The 21,607-nt window shown below is 40.4% G+C and overlaps 2 protein-coding genes across 10 annotated transcripts; both read left to right on the top strand.

Moving 5' to 3' along the window:
- The first annotated feature begins 338 nt into the window (after positions 1-338).
- Positions 339-15,363, top strand: LOC124408175 (NADPH oxidase 5). Of its 3 annotated transcripts, XM_046884918.1 has the most exons (20): positions 339-613; positions 6,816-6,910; positions 6,978-7,089; positions 7,172-7,269; positions 7,472-7,592; positions 7,694-7,844; positions 7,945-8,155; positions 8,235-8,461; positions 8,770-8,958; positions 10,384-10,577; positions 10,724-11,045; positions 12,388-12,550; positions 12,619-12,764; positions 12,868-13,009; positions 13,094-13,311; positions 13,418-13,575; positions 13,732-13,941; positions 14,043-14,246; positions 14,319-14,415; positions 15,119-15,362. In XM_046884918.1, exons 1-20 carry the CDS (start codon positions 443-445, stop codon positions 15,268-15,270), a joined length of 3,381 nt encoding a protein of 1,126 aa, XP_046740874.1. In that variant the 5' UTR covers positions 339-442; the 3' UTR covers positions 15,271-15,362. The 3 variants fall into 3 exon arrangements, with proteins under 3 accessions (XP_046740874.1, XP_046740876.1, XP_046740875.1); XM_046884920.1 differs by lacking the exon at positions 8,770-8,958 and having other exon boundaries at positions 15,119-15,363; XM_046884919.1 differs by lacking the exon at positions 15,119-15,362 and having other exon boundaries at positions 14,319-15,092.
- A 2,568-nt stretch (positions 15,364-17,931) lies between these two features.
- Positions 17,932-20,927, top strand: LOC124408118 (phosphoribosyl pyrophosphate synthase-associated protein 2). Of its 7 annotated transcripts, none has more exons than XM_046884834.1 (6): positions 17,932-17,970; positions 18,482-18,571; positions 18,710-19,118; positions 19,205-19,480; positions 19,562-19,708; positions 19,841-20,927. In XM_046884834.1, the coding sequence occupies exons 2-6, from the start codon at positions 18,495-18,497 to the stop codon at positions 19,997-19,999; spliced, it is 1,068 nt and encodes a 355-aa protein (XP_046740790.1). In that variant the 5' UTR covers positions 17,932-17,970; positions 18,482-18,494; the 3' UTR covers positions 20,000-20,927. The 7 variants fall into 7 exon arrangements, with proteins under 7 accessions (XP_046740790.1, XP_046740787.1, XP_046740785.1 ...); XM_046884831.1 differs by having other exon boundaries at positions 17,970-18,103; positions 18,458-18,571; XM_046884829.1 differs by lacking the exon at positions 17,932-17,970 and adding an exon at positions 17,987-18,142 and having other exon boundaries at positions 18,458-18,571.
- The last annotated feature ends 680 nt before the right edge of the window (positions 20,928-21,607 follow it).

Here is a 21,607-nt window from a genome sequence, read left to right as displayed (position 1 = left end):
CGACCGATTCACGGCTACCGATGCAGACATATTTTCCATTCAGTCTTTCGCTATACGCGGGTAAACTCCGTCTCCGATAATAAATATACTATAATGTAATACAGTATAAACAGTGTATGCTATACACTCGCGTGACCTATATTCATTAATGTTTCACCGCGAAGTAACGTACGCGGCAATTTTTTGCGCAACATTACCTGGATCATAATGGAGAATCACTAGCAAGTGTTTTTCGAAACTCCCTCCCCTCGCCTTTCCCCATCCTAAAGTCCACCCTTACCAGGCTCTGTGTTAGCCGTGATGCTGTTATAATAATAATAATAATAATAATAATAATAAAAAATAAATAAAACTAAACAGATAACTACAAAGAATAGCGAAACGAAATATATATCGCAGAAACATAACTTGAGAAACATCCGTAGCAAACAGAACTGGCGCAATGGCTCATAAGTGCAGTGCGCAGAGAAAACCTTTCGGTCAAATTAGCATAATGGAAGAAGAGTGCTTGATCGAACGTCGAAGAACAGTGACATTGAAGGAGTGTTCCGAAATAGTCAACACCAACATTCGTTACACCAGAGATGGATTTAGGAGATTACTTCAAGACGAGGTAATCGCAAGCACTTGGGCTCCACTTTCATCGCCGGTATCCAATACACGTCGGCTTTGTAACGAGTTACTTTTGTTGAAAAAAAAATCAACTCTTCAAATCTCTTCTTTCAAACCAATTGAATTGCATGTGAAACCATGAGACACGAGATCGAACGCCGCGAGGAAAGATGCTGAAAATTATATACGTATATATGTGTGCTATAGCGACGAAATCGATATAACAAATATGACATAAAGAATCGAATGAAATTATTGCTGTAATCGTTACATCCATCAGCTTGAGGTCGGGTACCCTACACTCTGTACGTAAGCGTAATTGCTGGGAGATATTCTCGATCCCTAGGTAAACCTCTGTTCGATGTAACTCGTGTCTGTAACTGCGCTCTTGTCCTTGTCGTTGCTTGAACCCACGTGTCCTCTTTTCTTACGATGTGATCGTCGCATACACTTTCGTTACTCTAGCCGAACTAAAAACGATGCGAAGACAAACACGTACCGTAACGTCCGTCCGTCATCCTCAGGTGACGTTAAATCTACAAGTTTGCTCCGTTAAACATCGCCAACATCGTGGTATACTTCGTAACATTTCCTTCGCCGCTAGTAATTGTTCCGTGAAACGTTTAAAACTTTCTTTATAGCCAGAATTACGAAATCCTTGACCGAAGACTAGGTAGTGAAATTATGAATATCACCAAATGTTAACCATCTTGTGGAATAGCCAAAAATATAACTGCGCCGATTGATTGTTATTGGTGCAGTATATATATATATATTTATATATTTATATATTAATAAATATATATATATAATAGTAATATATATATATATAGTACTGTACTGGTCTTCTAAAATCGTTACAGGTATGACGGACTTGGCGTAAATCTTGGTCACATTACGACTTAGACGATAGGCGCGATGGAATCTCGACCCCGTACCTTGTACACACGCTCGTATGAAATTATACCTATACTTACCTACCAAGGCGCAAGTAAATACACCACACGAGTATTGAGAAAGTTCGCAGTCAAGTGAATCTCGTTCGTTAGGCTCAGGCATGACTGTCTTATACATACTGGCCTTCGAATTGGTCAATCTTTAATCAGCTCAATCCCTGCCCGGGTGGCCCTGTCGCTTTCGAAGTTTGAATCCTAATTGCACTACCTGCCGTATCGGTGGCTCTCACGCGTTAATCCGGGCTGGGAGAAGGGACAATTGTCTCGGCTCACGCTGAAACTGTGTACGGAAAAACTGTTTACGGAGCTTATGACGATTTATTCTGAATGCGGCACTTTCCTTGTATAATGAAAAATTGGATACCCAGTCAAACGACCCGGCACGACCGAGTTCTGGTACAGTGTATAAAGTTTTTAAAATCACTTTCACCGATGGATCAATCGACGCTGTATTGTGGCGTCGAATTTACATTGTTAACGTCACTTGACGCCACAGATCGAGCTACAAACTGACATAAGATTTGAAAAAAAGGAAACATTCGGAAAAGTCTTGTCCAGAAGGATGAACACACAGCAACTCTTGAAAGGAAATTGTGTTTTATCCCTGCCACATCATATTATAATATCGGCGCTTATCGTAAGGCGCAAAAAAATTTCTTTGCTCAATGTATAATATGCGTTTTTGTGGATGCGCAACAGGGGACTCCTAATAATTATTGGCAATTCAGGGTACAAGTCCACTCTGAGTAGCTCCGAGTTTCGCACAGCCGCGTGCTAACAAACGAACATGCAGGTGCATATATAAAATATATTAGGGTGGGTCCAAAAAAAAAAATTAATTTTTTTTCTCTTTAGTTGCCGTGAAAATATCGTTCAAGATGATTAAAAAAAAATCTGGTAAAGTTTGAGCTCTTAATATTATTATTAAGAGGTGCCTCTTTGTGATTTTTTATTTCCCATTCAAATATCAAGAAATTTTTTTTTCCGAATTTCTTTGCGTCCCAATGAACTAGCGTGTTGTAGAAATCAACAATGACATAAAACATCAAGATTTGTACGAAATCCTAATAATTATGAGGAAAATCGATTTTCCTTACGATTATTAGGATTGCGTAAAAATTTTGATGTTTTACCAAATAACACTTGATGAAGTGTTCACGAATAATATGATGTTTTATGTTTTTGAGCCATTATTTCGTGATAAAACATCTGAATCTCTATTGGCGCTATCGGCCGTTAATCTTAAATTGCTAACAGTTGACGCTTGGTGCGTGTCAAAATAATTTTAGATGTATGAAAACGCTTGCGGGACTCTATTTCGAAGTTTGAATTCGATCGGAATTATGACGTTTCATGTGCGTATTTAGAAAGTTTCGGTGTTTTAGAATTGATTCGGCAGTGCTTGCGAAAGCTTATGGATTCCGATCGCCTTGTACATGCATCGTAATACGGTATAATAGTAAAATTTTAATATGCCTGTCGTATCGGTAATTTTACTTCCACGACCTGCTCGCAGCCTCAAGGACCAGCTAAATGAATTACACTTTTCAAATCGGCTGTCTTTCATTATTTATTAACTTTGATTTACCTTGAACGCACATGCTGCAGCTCGCGCGATCGCAACCGACATTCACCGCCGCGTCGTAAGCTGTAGGCATATACCTGTGTGTGAGCATTATGTATTTACATGATAATCTCACCGATCGTATCGAATTGCATAAAAATTAACTTCTATCCGGCGTAGATGTATACATATACGTACTATAGTATGTATATATACATATGAGACACACTTGACTTTCGCAATCCGTGTAATAAGTTGTTCATGCCAATGAGCCCGAATCTTGTAATTCGATATACATACAGATGCGTTTACCCTCAATCTATTATACATTATGAGCATACCTACGAAGTATATTTCCTGGAACGCGATATAGTCACGACAACCCGTAGATTGAGAATGCAGGGCGTAGGTTAACGAAAGATGCACATAGAAAAAGCTTCGTTATGAGAGATAGGTGGTGTACAAATACACGTTATAGATATAACTATAATGCATACGACGTGCATTGATAACACTGATGGTATGAGTTGCAATTGCCACTACGATATGTGATTGTGCAAAAAACCTTGAAACGATACCACAAAATGTCAATGCAGTCAATCGCCCTGTTCCGGTTTATATCCTACAATCCAATCCATCGTACAGCTGCGCCGTCGCCAATTATTCCCGTTTACATTATTACACCCCGGCCGCGTAAAACTTATACCGAAGTACAGTCCGGGTTTGATTTTCGTTTCCTTTTACCATGAGCGCAGTATCCCATCCCCTGAGATGTAAGTATTACAGGTGAACTACCTGCCTCCACCAGCAGCATTTGTGCAGACGAACGATCGTTTTGGGTACAATACCTTTTTGACAGAGCGTGCGGTAAGTTCGTTTTACCGTGGCTGCGGAACGTGCGGTAAGTGAATGTTACCTTTACAGCGATATCTAGAATTGTAATAACAAAGTCCTACGCACTGTGTATTTAACAGATGATACTGTATGCAGATTATGGGTCTTATAATTGCTGTATACAAACGCGGCGCTAAGGAGCGAGGGCGACGGTCGGATTACTAAGATCGATTATAAAACGTCATATCAGTTTTCCTTTGTGTATGCTGTTTCTGTATGTTTATGTTGCTGTTTGCTTGATGTGCAAAACTTGGAAGATGATTTTCAAGTTTGTTTATCATTATTGTTAGTATTGAAAGTGAAATTATAGTTTCGGGAGCACTGAGCTATCGGGGCAGTGACATCGAGCGAACAATAACATAAGCATACAGAAAGGGCGTACGCAAAGAAAAGCTAATACGACCTTTTATCAATCGATGTTAGTAATCCGAGCGTCTCCTTCGCTCCTTAGCGCCGTGTACGTTTCCATCGATTATAAGACCCATAATCTGTATACAGTATAATCTGGTAAATACACAGTGCGTAGGACTTTGTTATTACAATTTTATTGATCGCTGTAAAGGTAACATTTACTTACCGCACGCTCCACAGGCACAGTAAAACGAACTTACCGCACGCTGTATCAAAAAATAGTAGACATAACTCGGCGCGGGGGGGGGGGGGGGGGGGCAGGTATCACCTACTTCCCGCACTCGTCACGTAATGTGCTATTGCCTGGCAGGGCTTCATTCCAGCGGTTATCCGTATACCATTTTACGGACGACGCTCGCAGAATAGCGTTGCACTACTAATACGGGACAATAGATTCATATTCGCATAATTATGTTGCACAGGGCCTGTCAGCTTTTCAACTTTAAAATTTTGAAGCTTGGCCCATTATTTTGTCGCTTTGTTCGTCAGCCGCGTGAAGCCGCGCCCCGCTTGCCTTCGGGCAGGCAGATATTACAAATCACAGGCATAAGTCTATGCTTATGTGAGTCCGTGTGCAAGTATATCATACCAACTGCAATTGTGTCGAGAGCTCAGGTGTATACTGCGGTATGGCAAGCAATTTTCAGAGCAAACCCTCCTCAACCGTCAACTCACTCTCAGCTTATCGCTCCCCACTGCCGACCAAGGCTATACCACATCCTATGCCAGTATACTGTATACCTATGATTCTCCTAATGCCCATACGCATGCAGCGCAACGCTACATATATCGCGCACATTCCAATTACTAATCCAAGTCAATAGCTCGGCTTGCTCCGATTTAACCAAGGACCGAATTACCGCAATAAATAACCGCGCGACAGGGCGTTCGTTTGAACGCGCGGGCTCTTCTCGCTGTCGCGTTTGCTTGAAAATATGCCCGAATTGCTGTAAATTCAGGATCCTGGACGAGAGCCTGTCACATGTGCATTTTGAAAGAAAAGTTACGAAAAAATATGCAGGATGCAATATATACGAGTATTATACATATATTATATATTGTTTCCGCGCTTGAGCTTATCACCTATTTCATTTCCATTACTAATGCTCATCCTGCTACGATCAGTTTTACAGTTTACGAAGCACGCATTATTTGCGGATGACTTGCAAATTTATTTACACGCTACCTCTGCGGATATATTGTCTACTTTAGAGCTATTAAATATAGATGCTTTGGCTGTTGCAAGGTGGGCTGCTTCAAATGCGCTCAATCTTAATGCCAAAAAGACAAAGGCCATTATTCGAGGCAGCTCTCCTTATGTCCGGCAACTAAAAATCCTGCAGCTACCACCGTTTTTATTAATAATGTTGCCGTGCCCGACGTCAACTCTGTGTGTAACCTGGGTGTACATCTTTCAGCCGACCTCTCGCGGAATAGTCATATTTTGCAGGTGTCGCGCAGAGTACACAGGACTCTTCACAAACTCCGGTTGCACTCTCAATGCTTCTCACAAGAAATCAGAACAATGCTCGTGTCGTCCCTTATTCTGCTGCGTATTGATTACTGTTGCGTAGTGTATAATGATCTCACCGATTATTTAAATCTAAAATTGCAGCGTCTGGTAAAGCCATAGTCAGGGCTGCATCTTCGCCTGATATTCTTAGGCCTAAGTTGCGGGAACATTTTCTGGCATTAGAGCGGAGTAGGTTACTCGCCATTCCTTCTGCACGTTTATGATTTTCGTCCGATTTTTATATTTTTAAATATTATCGTACTGATTTCCTGTTTCACATATAGTTTTTTGTTCCTAGATTTTATTTTACATTTATACTTCATATTTATGAACCGTTTTAGCTCATTTATATGTATACATGTCAGTTTTTATTTTGGATGTCATTTTTACACTTGCATTTATTTATTTTTTTATTTTCTACAGTTAATTTGTATATTTTGACTTTGTACCTCTGAATTTTTTAGCTGTTTAATATTTATGCATTTATTTTTAAGTTTTACAGTTTTATTCTTACATTCATGCAACTTAGTTAAAGACTTTTAGTCATCTCTTACAGTTATTACAGTCCTTAGATTGTAACCTTTTAGCGCAAAGTCACTACTCTCTCCACCTGAAGCTTTATCGATCGTATCTTTTGGATAATTCCATATGATGTGTTATGTACAAATCTATTTGTTTATGTAATTTTATGTAATGTTGTTTTCTTTTTTTGTAACGTATATTTTCATTTTGTGATAGCGCTTTACTATTTGCCTTACGGCTCCCACCGGCCCTGGTATAATAAAGATCACACACACACACACACACGCGCGCGCGCGCGTGTATGCATATATGTATGTATATGGTTAAATCATATATGTTTCAGAATTTCATAGACAAACTGTTTATCCTGTTCGATCACGATCAGGACGGATTGCTCATCCAGGACGACTGGATTGAATTTTTGAAGGAGAGATTGACGTGAGTACCGCGAAAGCAAGAACGTAATTAAAACTGTAGCGATAACGTATTTTATTTATTCAAACAGTACGGAAAAGCAGATAGACTTTGCCGAGCAGCTCGAAAGTGTTGCCTACGTGCTGTGCGGCAAAGAGGCAGTCACGGCGTTCACGTTTCGCCAAATTCTCAGAGCCAAAGGAGTGAGCCAACTATTGTACATATTTATTCCACGTTACATCGTGTATTTTTCCAACTTTGACTCGACATTTTTTTTCTTCACAGATCGTTGAAAAAATATTTCGGTTTCTCGACCTGGAAAGTACCGGGTACGTGACCACGGGACAAATAATGGAATTCGTTGGCAGCATCACCAGCATTCGGTGAGTTTGGATTATCACTTCTCCTACCTACCCAACTAAATACATACCTACCTACCCATGCAGACCCATCCATTTGCCAACCTAACTACCCCCAACTATGCCTAACCACTCACTTCTCTTAAAGGTACAGATACGTTTTATGTATAGTATCATTTTTCATCGATTCATTATAGCAGATCTCAATGAAATGTATTGAACTCAGATCACGTGCCGGATTTGACAAGGAGAGTTTGGCGCATCTTGAAAACATTTTCAAGCAGACCGTAGGAAATGAGGAGGAAATCAGAAGAGAGGAATTCAAAAAAATAGTCATATCTAAAAACGTAAGCACACTGAGCGTATTTTGGAAGCTTGTCGTACATCGACCAGTTAATATACCTGTATGTATAACTCGATATTCCATGTCTTGTATACAAACTTTCAGCCATTCTTCACCGAGAGGGTGTTTCAAATATTCGACAAGGACAATTCAGGAACAATATCGCTTCAGGAGTTTCTCGACTCGATGCATCAATTTGCGGGAAAAACGCCCGACGACAAGATCAAGTTTTTGTTCAAAGTCTACGATATCGACGGTGAGCACATTTGAATCCAGTCATCGTAACGAAACTATACAACGTCGTGTCTAAATGTAATAATGTACATAATTGACGAGCTTCCCGATATGTAAAACAGGCGACGGATTGATTCAGCACCGGGAACTGCAGCATGTGATCCGCGCCTGCATGGAAGAAAATGGCATGACATTCAGCGAGGATCAGATAGAGGATCTCACCATCGCCCTGTTCGAAGACGCCGATCAAGAAAACAGAGGCGCGATTACCTTCGAATCCTTGAAAAGCGTCCTGGAGAAACACGACGGGCTTTTGGAGAATTTGTCTATCAGGTGAGTTTCAGTGACACTGCCCTCGAGCGATTTCGCTCGCTTTCGCGAGGACTTCGTTATAATGAAATTGATACTGCAGCATCGATCGATGGCTGGTACCTCCGAAACCAGAACCGAAGCAGCAATTCTCAGTTCGCCGATTGTCGGCTCTTAGGCCGTATCAGCTTACCAAGCCCTACATCAAGAATAATTATGTCTACATAATATTCACAAGTGCATTTCTCATTGTCAATGCTGGGCTATTCGTGTCCAGAGCGATACAGTACAAGTCTTCCAACGGATTTGTCATTCTGGCCAGAGCTTGCGGTGAGTCTTGATTGCAGTTACGCCGTTGTAGGTCAAAAAAATAATACTACCGATAAGTGCATTTCACGTATAGTCAGCTGCGGTACACTTGTTGATTTTTATAAGTCGGTTGACATTTCCGCAAAAATTTAACCAACTCAAAAGGTGGCAGAGGCTCTTCCGTAACACCTTGCCGATATTTCACTACTAATGAATTTTACCAAGCGATCTACGGATCGATGCGCAAGTTATTCAGACCGTCTAGAACGGTGCCATTATTATCTGGCGACGATACTTACGTGAGCTGTTGCTTTATTCACCCTCTATAGGTCAGTGCCTGAACTTCAATTGTGCCTTTATTCTGATACTAATGCTCCGACACTCTATTACATTCCTGAGAACGCATGGATTCAGCTCCGTGATACCATTGGACCAGCATATCTATCTTCACAAAACGACCGGCGTGCTCGTCGGATTCTACAGTATTATCCATACGATAATGCATCTGTTCAATTTCAGTAAGGATCACGCACTATATCTTTACATAACTGTACATTATATAGGGTGGGCCAAGCAAAAAAAAGAATTTTTTTTTCTTTAGTTACCGTGAAAAAACATCGTTCAAGATGATGAAAAACAAATTCTGGTCAAGTTTGAGCGCTTAATATTAAGGTGCATATAAAGACCCGTTGTACACCTCGAAAACGCGGGGATGCAAAATTCCTATACCGCTCAAGCGATCAGAGTGAAACTTGGGCAGTTAATGCCTTATTTTGGCAAAAAGTGGAGCGTCTTTTTAATTTTTCAAAATTTTGAAAAAAAATTTACAGATTAGTTACCACCCACAGAAATTGGCCAAATTTTCACAGTTACACTGAATTGATCGAACTATCCGGTATGATGCCACTCGGCGGTGATGAAACACACATTTTGAGCCCAGTCCCATGAGATTTGATGGTGAATTGACGAAATGGCAGCTGATCTGGTTTTTGATTACGAAGTACACCGAAATCTCATTTTGGCGACATTTGTTACCGATATTACGCGCATGCCGGTAATGTATGCGTGTAATGTCGGTAAGATATTTACCGACATTCATGAAAGGTCGGTAACAAATGTCGCCAAAATGAGATTTCGGTGTACTTCGTAATCAAAAACCAGATCAGCTGCCATTTCGTCCATTAACCATCAAATCTCATGGGACTGGGCTCAAAATGTGTGTTTCATCACCGCCGAGTGGCATCATACCGGATAGTTCGATCAATTCAGTGTAACTGTGAAAATTTGGCCAATTTCTGTGGGTGGTAACTAATCTGTAAATTTTTTTTCAAAATTTTGAAAAATTAAAAAGACGCTCCACTTATTGCCAAAATAAGGCATTAACTGCCCAAGTTTCACTCTGATCGCTTGAGCGGTATAGGAATTTTGCATCCCCGCGTTTTCGAGGTGTACAACGGGTCTTTATATGCACCTTAATATTGAGAGGTACCTCATGATGATTTTTGATTTCCCATTTAAATAACACGGGAAATTTTAATTTTTTTTATTTGGAATTTTATTGCGTTCTAGCAAATTAGCGTGCTGTAGAAATAAATACATATTTTTGTAGGAAATTGAACGATTAAAATTCCCGTGTTATGTAAATGGGAAATCAAAATTCACAATGAGGTACCTCTCAATATTAATATTAAGCGCTCAAACTTTACCAGAATTTGTTTTTCATCATCTTGAACGATATTTTCACGGTAACTGAAGAAAAAAAATTTTCTTTGGCCCATCCTACTATTCATATACCCTTAACATACATACCCGCGCACATGCAAATTTATACATGTATAGACACCATATATAAAGCATATATACATATGACTCTGTGATACCCGCCGGCAGAAACGAACGTTTAACAAAACCATATATTGTGGTCCCTGTTAACCGAATTCCAGAACTGATTGTCGTCAACGATTACGAAATAAATAAGGGAAATTACACCTACGCCGAATGGATATTCACCAGCCAGCCCAAGCTGTTCGGCCTTGTTCCCGGTGCGGCCAATCCGACCGGTGTTGCTCTGGTTCTTATACTGACCGTGATGATCATATGTTCCATGCCCTTTGTCAGGCGAGGGGGCTGCTTCGAGGTGTGTATGAATGGCATTCGGAGAGGGCCTAAAGGAGTCTGGTTAAATCAACTTTGCAGGAGCACTCGTTGTACAAGTTAGCTCGAAAGCTCGAATATTTTATCGTCACATACTATACGTGAAATGTAACCAACAATGTGTTTCAGATATTTTACTGGACACATTTACTCTACGTGCCCTTTTGGATCTTGCTGATATTTCATGGACCAAATTTTTGGAAGTGGTTCGTCGGGCCCTGCGCCCTGTACTTGATGGAGAGACTCCGTCGAGTAGCCTGGCTACGATCGGAGCGCGGAAACACTTACATTTGCTCGGGGCTGCTCCTCCCCTCCAGAGTTACGCATCTCGTTATAAAAAGGCCCAACCACTTTGACTTTCACCCTGGTGATTACGTTTTCGTCAACATTCCAGCTGTCGCAAAATACGAATGGCATCCATTCACCATCAGCAGTGCACCGGAACAGGAAGGTCGGTCTATAAACTTGAAATCATATTCTATCGTGAAGTGTTTCAGCCATTGCACATTGCAATTACGCACTCGCTCAGAAATCCATAGAGGCATGCGGAGATGCAAGATCGTGTAATATTAAATATTTCCGTTGCAAATTAATCAAAAAAGTACAGGATGCATTATTCGTATTTGGTATTGTAAATTTATTATACATATGGTAAGTAATTTCTAAACCAGAATGTTGACATTTACCATACATACCTATAGTAAAATCACCGAACGTTAGTGCTATGTGTGTAGTAGTAAATTTGAATAAAGGTTATTCTATCCTACAGGAATTTCACATTGCAGTTTCTTAAATTCACCATACGAGTGGGACTCTATGACTTTATTTGATCGATAATACAATACACAGTCCACACGGGAATGACGGATATTACAGACACCGAAAACTCACCAATAAGATTTTCGTTTCAAATTCGTACTCGCAATACAATTTTAAATACATTTACCAGAGGATCTACATTCCAAGTGTAGTAAATTGTTAAATAGTCAGCAAATTTACGGTTTAACAGCCTGAAATTGAAAGTTCGTCAAACAATTCCAAAATTATCATGGAAATTCTTTAGGTTTTGCTAAAATCTGATACTGTTAAGGATTTTGTATAGGATTTATACACGCACAACTTCAGTCTTGGTTCACAAGGATATTTATGATTTTCCAAAAACTGTTGAGAAACTTGTTAAGTACAATACGTGTAAAACATACTATCGAGTAAAACTAAAATTCTTTCGGGTGATTTTAGAACTCAGGCTTGGGAAATTCGACATCTGATTACGGAATTTAAAGTCCATATGCGACATTTTCGAATCTAGTTATGGAATATTCGAAATCAAAAAGTGAAATTAATTGGGATGCATATTAATTGCTTTTGCTACAATCGATTTTTATTTCAACAGAGTGTAATCGAATTTCTGTGTAAATTTATCACGTAAATTCAGCAGTATGTTTAGTAAATTTCAAATGCCGTATAGCAAATTTATGGTAAATTTACAAATATCTATAATACATTTACTACACAATTTAGTGAATTCAAAGTACGCTTCTGCGTTTTTCCAACCAAGTTAAGCAAGATCACAAAATTTCATTACAAATTTAATGATAATGTTTAGTAATTCACTTTGAGACGTACAATTTTTTATTCAGCTACACTTCTTTGTAGTAAGTCTGTAATAAATTTACAAACATTTTTAACAGTGTATTATCGGTAGACCTTTGTCGAGTAGCTATAAAGTGAGAACGTAAACTGTAAGAATGTGACATCTTTTTCTAACATTCACATTATTTGCGTGCTTATAGATTATATGTGGCTTCATATTCGTGGTGTTGGCGAATGGACGAATACTTTATATTCGTACTTTGACAGGGAACAGATGAAATTACACCGCGGAGACGTCTTACCTGTTGAATGTTGTGCCCAAAGAACATCCGGAGCTACGAAGACCGTCGAAAAGTTACCATCGTAAGTTTATGCTCGACCGGTTCAAATGTATCAAATGTAGACGTGACTTCGGTCAAAATTATTTACAGGAATTCCGAGGTGACCCTGTGCAGAAGCATCAAAACCACGGCCACTACAGGCAGCGCGAAAGAAACCAAAGCCCTGGCGAATCCGAGTTTCGAAGGTGACGACGGGTGCAGCCATCCAGGGCTCAATAAGTCTCACGTCAGCGTGCGTGAGTGGAAAATAATGCGGTTTTCGGTTCGACCGTAGAAATGATGTAAAAATAATTTCCCGACTCTCGTACAGTAGGTATCATGAATTGTAAAATATTTCAGATGATCCCAGACAGTTTCCTAAAAAAGTGGCCCTCAACGCGCAATTGCATAAGATAGTATTGAGCAACAAACATCCACTTGAAAAATCAATTTCGATGCCCGACATGCGGATTAGGAACAAAAAAAGGGAACGATTACTCGCGTGAGTATTCAACGGTACAATATACGTACAGGTATATATTTCACGAATCCATTTAATTCATCCATTGTACATCCTCATTCCCAGACTTCGTGACTACGCGAGATCTGAGTCAGAACCGAGCTTTGACGAATCGCAAATAAGGCGAGCGCGACTGAAATCATTGGGTCTGGCCTATTTGAGTCCACAAAATAAATCTTTGGCCCAAAGCTTCAGGTACATGCGAATGAAGCCGACGATAATTGCGTTCAAAACACCCAGCCTAGACAATTGTGGAACAGACGATACAGTCGTTACTATAGATTGTAAGTTTTAAAAATCTTTAACATGTTCGCGGTATGGTTATACGTCAGAGGGCGATAGAGAAAACGCAGCTCTCAACCCTACCACATGATGATAATGTGATTTCAGCAGAAACAGACGAGTTGAACACTCGCAGTCCTCCGGGGATTGCTGTGGAAAAAGGAAAAGCCAGCGTGTTTCATCCCCAAAGTGTCGAAGAGTCTGAGAATGAGAAATCGCAGTCATTCCACACCCCTGTCAATTACCCCGTCGGAAAACCTTTGGCGGTAGATCACTATTTGTTGTTAAATACACTACAGCTGTCACTGTCAATTATCCATACAGGAGAGCAGGCACAGAATTTGATTATAAATATCCAGGGCCATCGTGAATGTCGGTGCACCTGTTACCTGAGTTTAAAGCTGATATAATTGCATTTACAGATTTATTTAGATGGGCCGTATGGTGCTCCGTCCAGTCATATTTTTCAAGCTCAGCATGCAGTTCTAATCGCTACTGGTATTGGCGTCACCCCATTCGCCTCGATACTTCAGTCGATAATGCATAGATATTGGAAGGCGAGACATTGCTGCCCAAAATGCAAATTTTCTTGGGCCAGTGAAATACCGCCAACCGTAATGCATTTGAGGAAAGTTAGTGAGAATAGAATCATTGTGTATTGAATATTGTTATATATTTGATTTCTCTATCGCCGACATCTTATCGTTACGACTGTTTGACACATGACCTTTAGGTAGATTTCTTTTGGATAAATCGGGACCAGCACTCGTTCGAATGGTTTGTCAATTTACTATCGCAGTTAGAAATGGAACAGGCTGAACTCGGAGCAACGATGGAACGCTTTCTAGAGATGCATATGTACATAACGAGTGCCTTGCAGAAGAACGACATGAAAGCGGTGGGACTTCAATTAGCAATGGATTTGCTACATGAAAAGGTTCGAACATTTTTTCCCCCATTTTTTACTACTTGAACGGATTCTGACGAGTCGAGCTATTTATGCTTATAGGAAAAACGCGACCTTATCACCGGGTTGAAAACGAGAACCAACGCCGGTCGTCCGAATTGGGATAAAGTGTTCAAGCAGCTTCAAGATCAAAAAAAGGGTAAGGTAACGGTGTTCTTCTGCGGCCCTCTGCAGCTAGCTCGTATCTTGCGATATAAGTGTGATCAGTTTGGATTCAATTTCAGGAAAGAGGTTTTCTAATACGACTTGTTTTTTGTTATAAATCTGAGCGTAACATTAAGCTTATCTAATTGTAAATATCGTGATTATTGGGTATCTATTGTATATGCATATATTTAGTATATGCTAAACATTCACCCTTGCAAGTGATAGCTTTCGGAGACATTATACTTGAACGCGATACATTTTAACTGAAAATCATTCAAGATTCGGACACTTGCGTGGGCTTGTCTTGGGAATAATCTGAAATGGATATAATTGAATTATCGAGAGCAAAGAGAATCGTGTCCATTTCAGATTCTTTGTTGGACCGGTATTCAATAATCGAGAACTGTATACGTACGATTATACTATTCGACCGTGGGGTGAAAATTTGTTTTCCTATGTCCAAATTTCTTATCGAGTAATCACGGTCCGCATTTTGCCGTACGTACATACATTAGAATCACTAGCGACGGCTGTATCGGTGCAGAATAGTAGAGCCGTTGAATTCTCACAGGGTTGTCATTATACACATTTTGCGAGCGACGCAACAAGTATAGTCATATATTAGTTGTATTATCATAGGTTGAGAATGTGCAATAAAAATTTTAAATTTCGTGAGACTGATGGAAACATTGTACATACGGAAGTTACAAATACTTGTTCCAAATTCATCAGCATGTGCCGCAGAAGCCATTTAATACACAATTGGTTTGCCATTGAAGATCTAGTAAAATATAGAGTGATCAATGGTTGGATCAATCTTTGGGTTATTATTCAGTGTTCGACATAGGCGGTTATCCGCTTCTAATTGTATGTGGGTAACGCGTATATTTACGGTATTGCGCGAACTATAATTATACGCCACAAGTAATGAAATCATATATTTATTGACTTATAAGACTTTGATATTGGTTAAAATACATGTTCATCAAAAATTTACATTTTTTTGTACATTATTTTGCAGCCCCGTATGAACTGTCATTTTATTGTTCGGATCACTCTCGCTGTCTCATGCATCAACCAAATACTTAATAGCGTCACAAAGAAATGCATCTGTTCTTCGGTCATTTCATTGTATTTATTTATATTGCGACGTTATGTCCACCGTTGTACTTTACATATCAGAATGATCTGATGCGTAATGAATATTCTGAAGCAATGGTAACGATAATAATATAAATTACCATTCGAGAATATTGGGTACGTAAAAAAGGGAAAATCCAAAAATAAATAAAACCCTCATGCGTGAATTTGTGACGTCAAAACGTTGGTGCATGTTACGAGTATGAATGAAATTACATACCGTTTGCCTGTCGTACAAGTTTGCCAAAAAGTAATAGGTTTTTGAAATTGCAGTTTTATCATTCGTACAATTCGGGGGGATAAATTACGATCCGACGACTAAGTAATTTGAAGATACGTGGCCTGTCATTGCATACACAGGACAGACGAATAATCCCGTGTTACGTTCAAAAAGTGTCCGCTAGAGTTAGACAACGAGGGAACGAGGTGGGGGTCAATTGCTCTCTCTTTCTAAGAATTTTATTGGCTGTGTCGATTGTTGCGTAGAGCGCACAGGGATCTATATTAGCTTTGCACAGGGCTTTGCATCATGATGCAAATTGATTGTTATCCCTTATGGGATTCGCTTTTATGTCATTAAAATTATGCTACCTAACTCAAAAGCGTAACCTCCCCCCCCTTTTATTGCGCCATATGAAAGAGAATCGAGTTCATCAATTCGCAATAAGGGTCTCACCCACTCGAAGAACCCGATAATGTCGCACGAACTACGACGGGCGAGTCACGCGGGTACAGAGCCGAAAAAAGGGAAGAGAGAGTGTGTGATGAGGCGTTTTCCCACGGATTTACGTTTTCCTTAGCTCTCGCCGACGCATGAGCCCCGTAATACGGTCAAGTTGCTTGGAATTGCCAAGTGGACCAATAGTCCATTGGGGGATACGAGGGGAAAGCCGGGCGTTGGGTGAGGTGGTCTCGGTATCTTCCTGTAGAAGAGACGGCCGGAGGACCGTACACCCACCCCGCAAGATCGAGCCAAGCGTCGTGCATGTGGTCTCGACGTCCTTCGGCCAAGGAAACACTTTAGTCTGACGTCTTCACGAGCGGAGCACTACTGCGCCATATTCGCACCTGAGAACAGCCGATTGCGAGCACGGTCTTACATACTTGCGAGTACTCGCGCTGCGCATGCGCGGCGGCGAGTGAGCGCGCGGCGCGAATCTAGTTTGACGGGCAAGAAGCGAGCAGCGAGTTAGCTGCGACTAAACTCGGAGAGAGCAAGATAGAAAAACGAGTGCGAACGCGACAAGGGTCGTTCTCCTCCACATACGTCACACTGCCTCTATTAATATCGTCACCCGATTACACGTATGATACATTTTTAAAGTGAAACTTTTATTACATCGCCACACATTTATTCTTCCGACTATCACGTCACGTAACGCGTGACAGCATCACATCACGCGGTCGGAGCGCGGAGTGGTAAAACTTGACGAAAATTTTCAGTTGCATGCGTACGATCCGAAGAAAAGTTTCACTTTCATCGTGGTTTCATACAGCCACACAACCCTTTTTCATTTATCTAACGCTTGCTTGTGTCGAAATTACTTATTTGGATCCCTATAAGTTTGTTAATTTAATTAATGTTTATTTTATGCGCAGTGCCTATGTAATATTGGCCAATAGGCTTTTTCATCCATGTTTGAATATATCCCTCAAGGCTCCGCAACGCAACGATACTTTGAGACATTGGGATATGAATTGATAATATCTAAGTATTAATATTCTGATATTATATTACGCAAGAAATGCGTATATATGTATCCATATGTGTTTATTATGCGTGTATGCAAGCATTGGGTATAAGTATCGAATGCAAGCGCAATATTGTCAGGTGTAGATGCTCGTCGTGTCTACGGCACGGTCTTACATAGACAGTGGTCTACGGTATCGTTGCCGACTAAACTACTTCGTGCAAGACACGGCTGCCTATAATACGGCGTTTAGTCTTTGCTCCCCAGGTAGATTTACTCTAGGGGTTTTGCGTGGACTTGATTAGTGCTAAATAATACTTTTAATGGTTGAAACAATGATTGTAATATTACTCAGCTTTTGTAAGAAGATGTCGCGACCTTTGAGGTCAGTATAGCCTTTCAATTAATGGTATGTAGTTAGATGTATGTAACTAGGTAATATGTAGTAACTTTTAGGTTAGTCGCAAGATTCTCGTACTGAAGTTAGGTGTGGTTCGTTGGGTTATGAAATGGAAAGAAAAATAATTGCGGAGGGGTGGTCGGGTGTTAGTTCTGAAACCTCATTCGAGTTACTCGAGTATCATTTATCTCTTAAATTATCATTCTTACCAACAAGAAATCTATTGCTTACGTCCAGCCCGACGGCGTGGGATGGTAGCCCTGCGCCAGATCATCCGTTCGCCAGTCGGCTCATCGGCTGTTCTTCGGTCCGGGAGGTAAATAAAACTCCGTGTATGGATGACCGTGGAAGAAATTGATGAGCAATTATACACGCGAACGCATAGTTTGAGTTGTAACTTTGACTTTGTACTGTCGCAAACCGCATTGTGTCATCGCAGTATTAAGCTTGCAAGTATCATTCGCTAATATGTTTCACAACAAAACAAGGTGTTTATTTGTCGAGATTTTCGTTGTAACATTCTCGTCGGCCACTCGTATCATCTAGCTCCTCTATGTGACGTATGTAGCACCTCAATTCCTTTTCATTCTCCTGCGATACGTCTATAGGTAATTGACACTTGAATCCCATGCATGCATTTCTATCTCTGACAGTCACGTTCACCGATCATTCTTAATCATCTACGCACGGATGCCGCTAATTCATTTCGTACGCTAGATACCAACATAACCTAACCTCTCTATTTAACGCCACCGATAACGCTGTATGCAAAAGACCCCCTGCTTACTATATCTCACGCGTAGACTAGGCGGTTTTCGGCTACCCAGGTCAAGTATCAAAATGGACGTCCCAATCACCTCTGACATAATGATCATCGGTGGGAATTCCCATCCTGAACTCGCCATGCTGATCGCCAAGTGAGTAGCTTTTCTATGAAATCGTCTTACCATTTCTTGTATTTTTTATAATTTATCCCAAATTTCATGGTTCTGTTCTCTACTCTTGTCATATTGAGGCGCGGACCATAGTTTACTTTTTGAATTTTGTTTTCTCAGCCGACTTGGGGTGAAGAGCGGAGGCTGTTCGGTCTACCATAAAACGAACAGGGAGACCATGGTAGAAATCGGAGACTCTGTACGAGGTAAAGATATTTACATAATACAAACCGGATCCAAGGACGTCAACAACAATATCATGGAACTACTGATAATGGCCTACGCCTGCAAGACATCATCGGCAAAGAATATTGTCGGTGTTATTCCATACCTACCGTATTCCAAACAGTGCAAAATGCGAAAACGAGGATGCATTGTGTCCAAGCTGCTTGCCAAGATGATGTGTAAAAGCGGTTTGACCCATATCATCACTATGGACCTACATCAAAAGGAGATTCAAGGCTTCTTTGATTGTCCGGTAGACAATTTACGCGCCAGCCCATTTCTTTTGCAGTATATCCAAGAATGCGTAAGTGAGGGTTGGTCTCTTGTGTTCTGTAACACAGGCGTAAAATATAACACCCCAAGGATTACAAACAGACTTTCTCGTATTAGATTCCAGATTACCGTAACTCGGTAATAGTAGCGAGAAATCCAGGCAGTGCTAAAAAAGCGACAAGCTATGCCGAACGACTCCGTCTCGGTATTGCTGTGATTCACGGAGAGCAGAGAGAATCCGAATCAGATATGAACGACGGTCGGTATTCCCCACCTACCGTCGTCCCTTCGCGTACAATGGAGGTGGGAGTCGGAGTCCCGGTGCATCCGGCTAAAGAGAAGCCACCGATCAACGTGGTAGGAGACGTTGGCGGACGTATTGCTATCATGGTGGTAAGTTTGATTGTTTCAAGGACACAATCTTTTTCCCATTGTAAAACGACAGAATTGGAGATATATCCACAAGTGTTACAGGATGACATGGTCGATGATGTACAATCGTTTGCCGCTGCAGCTGAAGTTCTAAAGGAGCGGGGTGCATACAAGATATATGTACTCGCTACTCATGGTCTCCTTAGTTCAGATGCTCCCCGTCTTATCGACGAATCGCCAATCGACGAAGTAAGCCTAATATACAGTTTATGACAAGATGTTATGCCGATCGAGGATGCCATTGCTTGAGGATGTTCATCTCTTGTCCAAAGTAAAATCGGGTGAAGCCAATCTAAGTTTCATGACTCTTGTACATTACAGGTTGTTGTTACTAACACGATTCCCCACGAGCTGCAGAAGATGCAATGTCACAAGATAAAGACTGTAGACATCAGTATTTTGCTTGCTGAAGCGATACGACGCATCCACAACAAAGAGTCTATGTCTTACCTCTTTAAAAATGTCACCTTGGAGGACTAGGAAAGAGAATAGCACCAAATCATGATTCAAATATTACTACCGGATGTGGGACGTGAAAGGAGGAGGCCGAGCTTTCATAGAACTCCTAATGTTCCAATTATTCGAATAAACTTCAGTTACGAGCAAGAATACGAAGGTACAAACGTCTGCAAGAATTTTCGCAAACTACTAAGTGGGTCCGAAAGTACTCCGACGAGTTTCTTTCGGTTCGTTTTTTATTCTATTTTTATACTCTCAAAATTATGATGAATGTGTTTGAAACATTAATTTTCCGCTTATAGATTCAAACGTTGTTTATGTAATTAACTTTTCACAATATATCGATACAGACAGAGGGAAAAAATGAAGTAAGTGGACAGGAAAGATGATATTTACGGTGTCATAATTATGACATTTTCGCTCATACAAACGACCGAAACGTTCTTATGCCGAGCTGCTGTTACAGCTCCAGTACGTAAATCAAAGTAAACGAAAAAATAGCTTACGTCATATGAACTGTCCATAAAAACTTTGGTACACGTATCAGAACTTTGAAAATATACTCCCAAAGGAGCTTACGTTAATGAACTGTCCATAAAAACCTTGGTACACGTATCAGAACTTTGAAAATATATTCCCAAAAGAGCTTCTCTCCTAGGTTTGGGGTTTCAGCGAAAGTCCAACCAGCTAGCCTCCTCTTGTAAATTCGAGAAAAATTACACATTGCATTGCATTTCTTATGCATACTCATATCGATCATCCTAAATTTTCAATCTGTGTCTGTGAATATCTTTATTTGCGCCTACACCAATCACAGTTGAAATTAGATGTGGTTTATGTTTTATTTTTAGATGTAGCCTTCTATTGTCTATAACCTAATTGTAGCTGAGATGTACCGCATTTTAAAGGAATATCTTGTAGAACCAATAATAAATATATGTCCTCCTACGTAGACTCTTACCTGTTATGCAGGGATATGTGCGTATATCATACAATGTCAAGCTCCGTTCAACCTTATTCCAACTTATACTGAGAGGCTCACGGGAAGGTCAGATTCCATGCTGCGTGGCACCGTCAGCATCAACACATGCACAACCTTTACTTACATGAGCCGAGCGCAGCGGACAAGTGTTGCAAACGAAACTTGTGCACGCTTTGGCGCTGGCAGTGCAAAGTGGCTACGAATAATCTATATTAACACAGAAAATGGTGATAATTGCCAATACTCACTGCAAGAATAAACAATCACCCCCAGTATTATATACTACATGAAAGCTCTATAAAGGTAAAAGTGACAGAAAATTGCGGCAATGAGATTATAATGCCAGTAAATAATGAACGAGTTCATACTATCTATTTCCAAAATGTGACACATGCAATCCTAAGTGACAACTGGTACACTTCAATAGAAGTTGATGGGTGCATAGAAAACTGAAAATCATTTAAAGAGCAGCTGAAATCGTGAAATGCGACATTGCAGATTCTCAGATGCGAGCATGCTGCTTTGGTGGAAGTGATTTTCGCAATTTTCTACAAGTTTTCAGAGAAACAGGATCGAAGCATGCATTGTTTCTTACAAGGAATGGGCAACTTTCATAAAAATTTGTATTTAATTAGTATAACTCCTAA

Source organism: Diprion similis, chromosome 7, assembly GCF_021155765.1.
Source record: "Diprion similis isolate iyDipSimi1 chromosome 7, iyDipSimi1.1, whole genome shotgun sequence".
NCBI lineage: Eukaryota > Metazoa > Arthropoda > Insecta > Hymenoptera > Diprionidae > Diprion > Diprion similis.
The sequence above is the reverse complement of the archived record's forward strand: the minus strand, read 5'-3'. Positions and strand labels throughout refer to the sequence as shown.